General features: G+C 56.7%; 1 protein-coding gene across 1 annotated transcript; it reads left to right on the top strand.

The window, feature by feature from the left end:
- Window positions 1-4,441: 4,441 nt before the first annotated feature.
- On the top strand, window positions 4,442-6,434 carry LOC111145890 (distal-less homeobox 2). Its single transcript, XM_022501189.1, has 3 exons — window positions 4,442-4,838; window positions 5,344-5,528; window positions 6,024-6,434. Exons 1-3 carry the CDS (start codon window positions 4,442-4,444, stop codon window positions 6,432-6,434), a joined length of 993 nt encoding a protein of 330 aa, XP_022356897.1.
- Window positions 6,435-11,278: the final 4,844 nt, after the last annotated feature.

Genomic DNA, 11,278 nt, shown 5'->3' with positions numbered 1-11,278 from the left:
ACTCACACTAGCAGATAGAAAGGTAATCCGTGGCGGAAACAGCAGGGTCTCGCGCTGGGGAGCCGGGCGGGAGGCGCACGCCTCAGGGCCTCTCCATTGACCTCGAATCTGTTGTGGGATTTTCCCAGGGTTGCCCTGCCATCCCCCCACTCAGTGCCTGTGCTCCTGCTGGTGTCTGAAAGACCACTCTCCTTCCAGTCTGCTCCTGGGGTCGGAGGGCTGCGTTCTGGACTGTCCGTGCCCCCTTTTCAGCTGCCGCGTTGCACTCTGCTGGAAGAACCTGGCTCGGAAAAGGTGGGGGTAGTACCGCCTTTCCCCCATGAGCCCCAGGCCAAAAACCCAGCGAGAAGCTGCAGCAACCTTGCCTCTGTGGCCCAGACCTCAGTTTGAATGACGAGTCTGCTGGGTGTCTCCCAAAGGTTTTCTCGAGGTCCCTACCTCAGCAGTGGGTGTGTTTCCATTATGCACTTTCAGCGAGTTTACACAAGAAAAAAAGTGGGCTCTTAGTACGCAGACCTGGGAGTCAGATATCTCATCTGCCTAGCGGTCAAAGGGACTGGGAGGAGCTGACCGCACCCCAAAATTAGGAATGAGGTGGGAGGCAGTTGTGGACACTAGCAATGCAAAAGGATTGGGCAAGCATTGTCCCCTAGAAGATACAATGGCCAATGAAGAAAGGACGAGAGCAGGCCAGTATGGTCCCGGAAAGATGGAGACGGCAGGCTCCCATAAACTCCCAACCTCTCCCAAGGTCTTTGAATTCTAGAACGAACCCAAAATATTTCCTAGAACTTCTAGAGGGATAAAACCACAAAAGTGGGGGGGTGGGGGCGGGGGGGGGGGCTGCGCCTGGGTGGCTCAGTGGGTTAAGCCTCTGCCTTCTGCTCAGGTCATGATCCCAGGGTCCTGGGCTCTCTGCTCAGCAGGGAGCCTGCTTCCTCCTCTCTCTGCTTGCCTCTCTGCCTACTTGTGATCTCTCTGTCAAATAAACAAATAAAATCTTAAAAAAAAAAAAAATGCCTCTAGGACCAATGGCCTGGAAACCCATGTCCCAGGGACCCTCTATGGGAAAGTGCAAAGTGGGGGACAAGGAGCAGTCCCACAGTGCATCTGACACTCCCCCCACCAGGAGACTAGGCAAGTTCGAATGAGCCTATCCTTTGTGCCAAGAGGGCACCACATGCTCCCGACAGTGGGCATCTTCTCCCCCACAGGACCCCTCAGTGTAATGGAGGACGCCCAGGGTAGAGGTGGTGGTGCATCGGGCCAGCGAAGCCCAGGCCAGCAGTAGGTCAGGAGCTGAAAACAAGCCATGGAAGACCTGTTCTCCAGCTGTTCACCAAGGCTCGGAGTAAGTACCCTGCTATATGCTCTACAATGACAGAGAAAGGAGGAGTACCTGACTCAAAGAATGTCATTTCTACCCTGGACCTTCAGTGTCCCTTGGTGCCATGGGAACAATGATTCCATCCATGTCTGACAAGAGTTACCTCAAGGCTTCTCTGGGAGGACACAGTGGGACTCTGTGACCACATAAAGTGCCACAGCCAGAGATGATGGGCAGAGTATTCAAAGCGAGAATGTCTTGGCGATGGGACTGGAGTGTAGGAGGCCAGAGCAGAAACCCTGAGCTCCCCTACTACCTGCAATCTTCTCTAGTTCCCTGGAGACTCCCCAGGCCAATGGAGAAAACCAAAAGTAGAAAAGGGGAAGGAGAGTGCTCTGAGGCTGAGGAGGGAGTGTGGCCACACAGTGGTGTTCCCATAAACTCAGTGTAAGTGCCCCCTCTACCATTCTCAGATCACTGTGGAGGGAGATGTCCCTCTGCTCTGAACTGTAGACAAATGTGTCCCATTCTCTAGGACACTGTCTCTGTCTCCCTGACTTTAGACCAAAATGAGGAAATCACTAGGATATTATGATTTGGTGACCAGATCATATGGCCAAACCCAATTTTGTGTCTGGATTATCAGATTTAATATTTCAAGTCTTTATTTTATTCTCCAAATGCAGTTGTAAGTTCGGCCTGTCTGGTTCCCTCACTCTTGCTCTCTCTCCTTGCTCATTGCCTCTGATCTTTTTTCCCACATACACATACAGCCCCCTTGTTTTCCAGTTAAAGAGAAACTGGAGTCATATTTCCTTCCAGGAAGATGCCATTTTCCAGATCTCAGCTGACCTAGACTTTAGGTTATTAATAGAGGTTCTCATAGATAACATAATACAACAAATTTGCCACCATGAAAAAGCCCAGAGGACATGCTTAGAGTGGGACAAAGGAGCAGAGAGAAGGCAAAACTAGGGCAATTGTCTCTTTTATATTTCATTTTCAGAGGGGAAAATTTTTATATCAGGCCAAAGCAGCTACCACTGTGCTGACAAAAAGACTTGGAATTTGGAGTTAAGACACCAAAAGGCAATACTGGTTAAATATCTAGAGTTTAGTTTTGTAACTAGGGTCCACAAAACAGCAGGCTGAGTCCAGCCGTTATACAAGGCTGTCCCTCCGTGGTGAGCCCCACTTCCCAAAGCATTTCTAATGAGTTCACCAGGCTCCATCAAGGGGCCTTCCTCAACCAAAAGGCAGGCTGGGAACTAAATCCTGGCAGATTTGAAGGTGGATTACCTTCCTCATTATTCCGAAGAGAGTGAACTGTGTGGATGCTGGAGTTTTAATTACACACTTGCTTTTTCGGGGGAAGAAGACCAAGATCATATTTTTCAAAGTATCAACTTGTTTTCCATTAGGCAGTTGTTGAAACAAGTTCTTTCAGCGACATGTTATGTCTTTAGGAAGGGATGCTTCAGATGGCGCGCACTAGCACAACTTTGTGGCTTTTAATTACTATTTTGTTCTTTTGGGGGGTTTCAGAGACTGGCGCCTCAGCGTGATTAGACCGTCTAGTGGGCCCGCTGCAACCAGGCACACCCCCAGCAGGTGGCGCCACAAGGCCAGCACTGCCGCGGGAACTGCGGACTTCGGGAGTCCAGTAAAGCTGAGCGTCCCTCAACTCCCGGCCACGGTCTCCAGCCAGGAGGAAACACTGCTATGGGGAAAGTCGCCACTTCAGATTTAAGAGGAAATTGCATTGATAGGAAGAAACAGGGTCCTAACTGAATGAACTGTAAAATAGGGTTAAGTGCTTGAGAAAAAACTTTTTCTATTTGTTTCTGTAAATTCACCCAGACTTGTAGTATCGAGACGCCTCTCCCCCCTAAGAATTATCCTTTGTCGTAAATATATAGAATTTAGAATTAGAACGAACTTTGAAGGCCGTCTGGTCAATCTGGTCTAGCATTCCAACCTAGAGAGGAAATTCCCGGGGTCGCTTTGTGCCTGTCAGTTCACCATCAAATCTACATAATTGCTCGAAGTCTCGTCCTATCAGGAAAGTACGAGGGAAAATGGTTTCAAATATATCGTTAGTGATAATATTTTTGAATTTATATAGCTTTTCACGGAAGCAACAAGAAAATAATCGTTCAAACATTATCTCATTAATTATCTAATATTCCTGCGGGTCGGTTAGCAAGTATGTGGAATTAGGGATTATTATACGTGGTTTATGGATCATTTAAATCAATTGACTTCAAGCGCCGAGTGACTGACAAGGGTAACCGCCAGACGCTTCGAGGAAAAGCGGAGCCAGACCTGGCTCGACTCTCGGCGCCGCTTTGATCCGTGTTTGAGCGCGGACCTCGGACAGGAGGACGCGAATCGCGGGATCTGGTGGGCGCTTGTGCACAGAACGGGATGGGAGACGCCCTGTCTTCCTCCTCTGAGCCGGTCCCCGTCCTCACGCCTCCCGTCCTGCGGCTGCCGGCCCCCCTGACTCCCCACCGCGCCCCTTCCCCAATCCCTCGCCTCGCTGCTCCCATTCAGCCGCGGCCTGTCTGCGCCCGCAACCGCAGCCGCCGCAGCGCCCGCCGGGTGACACCAGCCCCCCGGCCGGGCGTACCCCGGCGCCCTGAGCCTCGCCCGGCGCTTGGGATTGGCTGTTGCTAGGTGACGTCCCGGCGCTCACGTGACGACTGTTAAATGCCCACCCTGCCCGAACCCGCCCCGCAGACAATCGTAAGGCCGCTCTGGGCTGCTCACCTGCTCCCGCCTCCCAGAGCCCCGGCCTGGCCCCGCCACCCCTGCCCCCTCCGCCGCCCGCCGCCCGCCCCCCGCCCGAGCCGGCGCTGGGCAAGAAGCCGAGCGGGTTAGAGAGGCGGAGAGAGGATGCGGCCGTCGGCAGCTGTCCCGAGCAGTGCACGGTGATCGCCTCCCCCGGAGGAGGAGTTGCCCAGACCGTTGCCACATTTCTTGTTTTCCTCCCCACCCTCCCTCACCCCCCGTAATTACATTGGCTGCTGGAGGGGACAGGGAGAGACGGAGGAGGCGCCTCGCTTCCCCGCTCGCGCCCGCCACCCCTGCTCCTTCCCGTCCCGGGCCAGGATGACTGGAGTCTTTGACAGTCTGGTGGCTGATATGCACTCGACCCAGATCACGGCCTCCAGCACGTACCACCAGCACCAGCAGCCCCCAAGCGGCGGCGGCGCTGGCCCCGGCGGCAGCAACGGCAGCAGCCTCCACAAGCCCCAGGAGTCGCCCACACTGCCGGTATCCACAGCTACCGATAGCAGCTACTACACCAACCAGCAGCACCCGGCGGGCGGCGGCGGCGGCAGTGGGGGCTCGCCCTACGCGCACATGGGCTCCTACCAGTACCACGCCGGCGGCCTCAACAACGTCCCTTATTCCGCCAAGAGCAGCTACGACCTGGGCTACACCGCCGCCTACACCTCGTACGCACCCTACGGGACCAGTTCTTCCCCGGCCAACAATGAACCTGGTATGCACAACGCTGGCGTCAAGGGTGACAAGTCAGTCTAGTTCCTGGGATGGGTGGGAGAAAATTGTTTGGGGCGGGGATCCATCCGGAACCCTTGCCGTTTACTCTGCCTGCTCCCTCCCTGCCCGCCCTGCGCCTTTTACCTTTCTCAACCGCCAGTCTGCCGAGGGTCACTGGGTAGGTCCCTCGGGGCTCGGCTGGTGGGACCGGGTGGCCTTAGGGGGCCGAGTGGGCGCGCGGTGCATGCTTCATGGCAATTCATTTCCTTACCACCTGCTCCTTCTTTCTCTCCGGTTGGCTCCTTCTTCCCCTTCCTGGAGAATCCAGCTCCCAGGTTCCACGGCGGCGCGAGTCCGCACTTAGCGAAGTGGAGTCTGAGCGCCCTGCTCGTGTCCGAGAAGCCGCTCCCCGGCTCTGGCCAAGTCCCAGGCCAGGCGCTTATGCCCAGCGGGAAGTCTTTGGGGCTCCCCGGTTGTGCTGTTCTCACGGTTGCGTTGCGTTGCAGAGAAAGAGGACCTCGAGCCTGAAATTCGGATAGTGAATGGGAAGCCAAAGAAAGTCCGGAAACCCCGCACCATCTACTCCAGTTTCCAGCTGGCGGCTCTTCAGAGGCGTTTCCAAAAGACTCAGTACCTGGCACTCCCCGAGCGAGCGGAGCTGGCGGCGTCTCTGGGCCTCACCCAGACTCAGGTAAGGGCTCCCGGCCTGGAGCGGAACGAGGAGCGCGCGGGCCTGGGATGGCTGGGAAGCAGGCGGGGTCAGCACAACGTTTTAAAAAAGTGTTTCTAAAGTAATTTTAAAGATTACGAGGCCCGTGCTTTGGGCGGCCTAAACTTCTACTCCTGAAGCTGAAATCCCGGGGGGGGGGGGGGGCGCCGCGTGTGAGAAAACGAAAGGACGGGGTGGGCAGAAAGCCGCTTTCGCAGTCTTACCGCGCGGTACTGATTAAGCGGGTAAAATCATTGGTCCTCCTGACCCTTCCCCGCTGTCACCACCACCACGGTGCACCCACACCAGCTGTCTCCGATTTTCTGAGATTGCCTCCCAATAGAGTGGGAGCCATCCCAGCCTCCGAGGCCTCGGCACGTGATCCGCTCACCTGCCCCGCATGCTTTCCACGCTCCTCCCCTCCCCTGCCCCAGATCCAGGTTCTTCCACTAACGCTCGGGTCCCTTTTCCACAAAGGTCAAAATCTGGTTCCAGAACCGCCGGTCCAAGTTCAAGAAGATGTGGAAAAGCGGGGAGATCCCTACGGAACAGCACCCTGGGGCCAGCACGTCGCCACCTTGTGCTTCGCCGCCCGTGTCGGCGCCGGCCTCCTGGGACTTCAGCGCGCCGCCCCGGATGGGGAGCGGTGGCGGCCCCGGCAGCGGCGGCAGCGGCGCCGGCAGCTCGGGCTCCAGCCCGAGCAGCGCGGCCTCGGCCTTCCTGGGAAACTACCCGTGGTACCACCAGGCCTCGGGCCCTGCCTCACACCTGCAGGCCGCCGCGCCCCTGCTGCACCCAACGCAGACCCCGCAGCCGCACCATCACCACCACCACCACCACCACCACGGCGGCGGGGGCGCCCCGGTGAGCGCGGGGACGATTTTCTAACCCGAGAGACACTACGCAGGAGACTGAGAGAGCAGAGATCGGTGATCTTTAGTGCTCGCCCGGAGAGCCGGAGGGTCCCTCCAGCTGGCCCGCGGACGCCTCCCACCCTCTGTGAGGAGAGGCCTGGGAGGGCCCGCCACGGGCCCTGCTCCCTCGCGCTGCCACTGAGCGGCGGGGAACTGGAAGGTTCTTCAAGGCCCCCGGCAGGGCCGCCCGCCTTGGCCGCCTTTCCGACCTGAGCTCCGCCTCAGACAAGCCTCTCCTTCCCTCCGCGACCCAAGAGGCAGTCGGGCGCCTTCCTTGCCGCGGGCCACGAGCTGAGTCCGGGGGGAGGGACGCCTCCCCCGCCCGCGAAGCTTCCAGGGTGCTCTGAGGCTCCTTTCTCGGTGCCGGCCCCCAGGCCCAGCTCCAGCGCTGGCCTGATTGACCTCCCCGGCCTGCGTGTCCTCCCCACTCGCCCCGGTGACCTGGGCGGCCCGCCGTTTTTTTTCTGCCCTGCTGTCCCAAGTCCCTTGGAGCCCCCCTCTGCCCTGCCTTAGATCCCGCCCCCTCCCCCAGGAACGCTCCCTTAGCTCTTTCCTCATCCATCACCTTTGGAGTTTTTTTATTTTTATTTTTTTAAAAGTTTAGGTGCCTTTGCGGATGACCTCATTTTGATGTTGGGGAAAAAATGATTTTTTAATATGTGAACACTGCAAAAAATGTGTTTAAATTATCTTTTTTAAAACCTATTCAGGATTGTTAGGCTGGACTTCGACATAGAGTTTGTAAATAAAGGTGTCTGTGCAGATTTTCCCACTGATTTATTTGTATAAAAATACTCGTCTTTTCAGACTTTTTTGTAACCCCCCCCTTGTGAAAACTGCGGTTTAGCAGTGACCTCAGCAACCCCTCCATTTTATTTTTCCCTTTGAAAATTTTCTCAGTTTAACTAAGCTACTGATTGGGTTTTATTTTATCTTATCCTAAAGTCTTTGTTCTTGAAATGAAAGATATTTTGGGGTTATTTATTATGAAAACAACATGCTCTTAATGTTGATTTTACAATATGAAGAGATTATTTAAATAAATTATTGTTTTCATTGGATGTGTGCGCTTTTTCTTTGGTGTCATGACCTGGAGCCTCGAGCCCCCTGCACGGGCGGGGAACCTGGCCGGCCGAGAAAGTGACGTTTCCATTTTTCAGAGGCTTCGAGAGCGGTGAGGCGAGGCGAGAACAGGCGCGCTTGGCATGGGCCTCCCCGAAATGTTCACTCTCTGCGGGCACTCGAGTCTTGGCGCGGGGTTTGCCCTCTCGAGGCGCGGTGAGTCACCCTGCGCCCTGGCGGCTGCAGCCTCCGCCCGCCGGGCCCCTCCAGCGCCGGCGCCACTGCCCGGCTCCTGGGCGGTCTCTGCCGCCCCCGCACTGGTGGTGCAGGCAGGGCAGAGCTTCCGAGCCGCCGCAGGGGACCTGCAGTCGCAGCCTGAGAGTGCAGAAGCCGGGGTCAGACCCCTACCTTGGACCCTCCCCTCTGCTTGCCCTGTGGCCCTGCTGGGGCTGCCAGAGCTGAGAACTCAGTGAGTCACCCTGGCCCTCGGGAAACTCGGTTGGCTGCTCTGGAATGTAGGGTGACCCCGGCACGAAGGGCTGCGCTAACACACATTCAATCACACACTATGACTCTTACAGTCACATCTATACTATCACACACTCTAGTATGCACACAGTCACACTCCTACTGAGTCACACACGCACACCACTGACAAAAATTCATGCACGTGCACCTTCACGTACACGGATACACAAACCCACACAAGCACACTCACGCACACAGGTACATTCACATAGAGACAGGAACATTGCTGTGAGAGTGGCACCCTTCCATCTCGCATTCTCTGAGGGGAAATGTGCACACACCGTTCAGCTCTGCTTTCCACCTTGGGTCCCACCCACCCAGCTTCCATTGTGGGAAGTGACCCACTTCCTTTCTGCCATTCTCTGCAAAGGCCAAGGGTAGGTGGGTAATACAGGCCTGAACTAAAAGTCCCTTTCCTTCAAAGCACTGAGGCCTACAATGGAAGCATTTTAGGTTTAATCATTGACTCTGTGATTCGGGACTACCGCCTTAACCTCTCTGAGCTGCAGTTTGCATATCTATACGACTGGAGAAATAAAAACAGCTATCTCAGAGTTTTTGTGAGCATATAATGAGGTAATGAGGTAACAGTGCCCCGCACATAGTAAGCACTCATTTTTGCTATTAGTAGTGTATTGTTTGATCCCAATGCCCCCCAAACAGGGAGGCTTTACTTGTGCCTTGTGTGTACTTGTGTGATTATGAGATCCAGACTGACCCAGAAGCCTTTCCAGCTTTGCCTCATGTGGAAAAGCAGCACTCTAGAGCTGAGAGAGCTCAGCTCTGGCCCCTTCTTACATGAGAATCCGAACCTCAGCCAATCCCTTTGAAGGGGCCAGCCTCTACAGGAGAGGAAATTAGGGGCAGGCCAGAGAGCCCTGCTAGCCAGATCCAGGCCTCCTCTAGGATGGCTATTCAGGCCATCCCTGTGTGTCTTCAGATCACCTCTGCCAGAAAGCAGACATGAGAGGGGGTGACTTTCTACATTCAGTGCCATCATCCTGAGACAAATCCTACCTTTTCTGGCCAGTTTTGGGGCCTGCGTGGAGTCCAGCTTACAACAGAGTGTGGCCAGGGAGAGGGACTCTGGGAAAAACAGGGAAGCTACAAATCCAGTGGCCATTCCCATTCCTGCATTGTTTTCCCAGGCTAGGAAGGCCAGAGCTAAAGCTCATTGACCCTGTGATTCCAACTTCTCTAAGCAGCCGCTGCCTAGCAGACCCCATTCCTGCTCTCCCTCCCCCCAGCTCCAAATTCCGTGGTTTTCTTTGAGTGCCAGTAGCTGGTGCCAGCCTTCCTCCTGCGGTTGAATGTGCCCTCCCCTCCTTTGCGCGCACTCCCCTCCCCCTCCAGAAACCAGCGAGGAGAGACAGGGCAGTAAATTGGCTGGTGTCGAGGATCTGCAGCAGACAAGATGATTAAGAGGCCTACGCCGGAGCGCCCGGGGCAGGGAATGTCAGCCCAAGTTGGAATCACGCAACAGGCCTTGGCATGAGCGAGCCTGGGAGCCGGGAGGGCGGGCGGCCCCAGCTCCGGGGTGGGCCGAGGCCCCACAGACTCGCTGGAGTCACCGAACCTGGCACCCGGCGGCGGCGGGGTCGCGCCAGGCCACCGCGCGTCTTTCCCCGGGAAGCCCGCGAAGCAGAGAGCAGGAGGGTGCAGGGGCCAGAGGAAGGGGGCGTTTCCGCAGCCCCGGAGAAGGGCAAAGAGACCGGGAAGCGAGGATGCGCCCAGGTCTCAGAAGTGAGGGGGCGGGGAGGGGGAGGGGGGAGCGAGGGGACAAACAAAGCCCGGCTGGGGGAGGAAGGGGACGGCTCCAGCCCCGCCGGGGGCAACGAGCTGGCAAGTCTTTCTCACAGTCTCACGGCTCGCGGAGAGACGCGGAGCCCTGTGATCAGCCCGCCGCCGAGCAGACACGCTCCCCCCGCGCGGGACTGCGCTCCCCAAAGCGCGAATGAAAAATGGAAATGGGAAGCCGCGATCTCGGCTCCCTACACTGGGAAACCAGTCGCGCTCGGAACACACATAAATCTTCATTGTAATCCCCTTCCATTTGCTCGCGTGAAATATCAGGCCAGAGACAGGATATGACAAGCGCTGGGAAGCAGGGGGAGGGAAGCCGAAGAGTGAGGGATGCCCGGCCCTCTCTGCTCCACCCCCTGGCAGGGTTGCTCGGAACTCTGGCAGAGCGCTGGTATTGAGTTCCAATTCCCGGGGCTGGCAGCCGGGGCACTCCCTCTTCCACTTCTCATCCCGTTCCCGCCCCTCTGCCCCCCCGCCCCCCCCGCCCCCCGCCAGGGCGCGCAGGCCACCCAGCCCCGGGTGCTCCGCTGGGTGTAGACACACCCCCCTCCCGCTGCCCCGAATTCCAGCCGCCCGCCCCGCGGCTCCCGGGCTAGGGAGAGCAGAGAAGAAAGGGAACGGATCCCGGGCCTAATCAGCGCCGCTACAATGTGGGACCGTTTAAGAGGCTTCCCCTCGGCTTTCTTTCAGGATTACTTGTGAAAATTGTGAATATCCGTCCTGTGTAAGAATTTCCGAGACTGGTGGGGCGAGTTTGGGGGAAGTATCAGGTTTGATGGGGGCGGAGAGTACGCTGCAAAACTGGGTCTTTGTTTACAAACACTTCTGTGGTCGAAGGGGAGAGGAGTGAAAGAGGGGTAAAGGGAGGAGTGCAAATGTGGTGGAATGGTCCCCTCCAGTGTTAGAAGCCCCCTCGAAGGGGAACACGATACTGGGGACCAGAAATCCCCCTTGCCTTTCAAAAAAAAAAAAAAAAAATTCGTGCTCCCTGACGGTAAAACCCAGGAACAACTCCCCCACTCCCACACAGCCCACCCCCGAGTTCCCCGTCCCAAACACTAGCTCAAAAGTCAAAAGCCGGCTCCTTTCCCTCCAAGGAACAGCGACCACCAGTGCCTTAAATCTGTTGAGGATCAGACACCTCCTTGAAAATGAAGCTACAGATCTCTTTTCCTCCGAAAACACCTCCCTTGCATTCGCTTTTGGGGTCCCCAGAAGCGAGGGGGTGGGGCGCGATCCTAAGGTTCCTGTTACGCGAGCCCCTGGCCCTGTCGGACCAGGCTTTCCGGAGACTGGCGCGCTCTGTCGGGGTCATGACACCCAAAACAGCCCCAGAGAAGCCTCCCTTTGCCGAGACCTCCTTCCCCATTGGGATCTGCCCCGCGCGCTTTTCCTGCTGCCCCGCCCCCTCCCCCCCCCCCAGAC

This window comes from Enhydra lutris, unplaced genomic scaffold (genome assembly GCF_002288905.1).
Source record: "Enhydra lutris kenyoni isolate GAN:26980312 unplaced genomic scaffold, ASM228890v2 scaffoldscaffold1, whole genome shotgun sequence".
Lineage (NCBI taxonomy): Eukaryota > Metazoa > Chordata > Mammalia > Carnivora > Mustelidae > Enhydra > Enhydra lutris.
Note: the sequence above shows the minus strand (reverse complement) of the source record. Positions and strands in the feature narration are given on the sequence as shown.

Excerpts from the sequence above, each read along its gene's own strand:
- LOC111145890 (XM_022501189.1), top strand. The coding sequence starts at position 4,442 with ATGACTGGAGTCTTTGACAGTCTGGTGGCTGATATGCACTCGACCCAG. Across the intron at positions 4,839-5,343 it reads CCCGGCCAACAATGAACCTG|AGAAAGAGGACCTCGAGCCT; the intron begins GTATGCACAACG and ends GTTGCGTTGCAG. Across the intron at positions 5,529-6,023 it reads TGGGCCTCACCCAGACTCAG|GTCAAAATCTGGTTCCAGAA; the intron begins GTAAGGGCTCCC and ends TTTTCCACAAAG.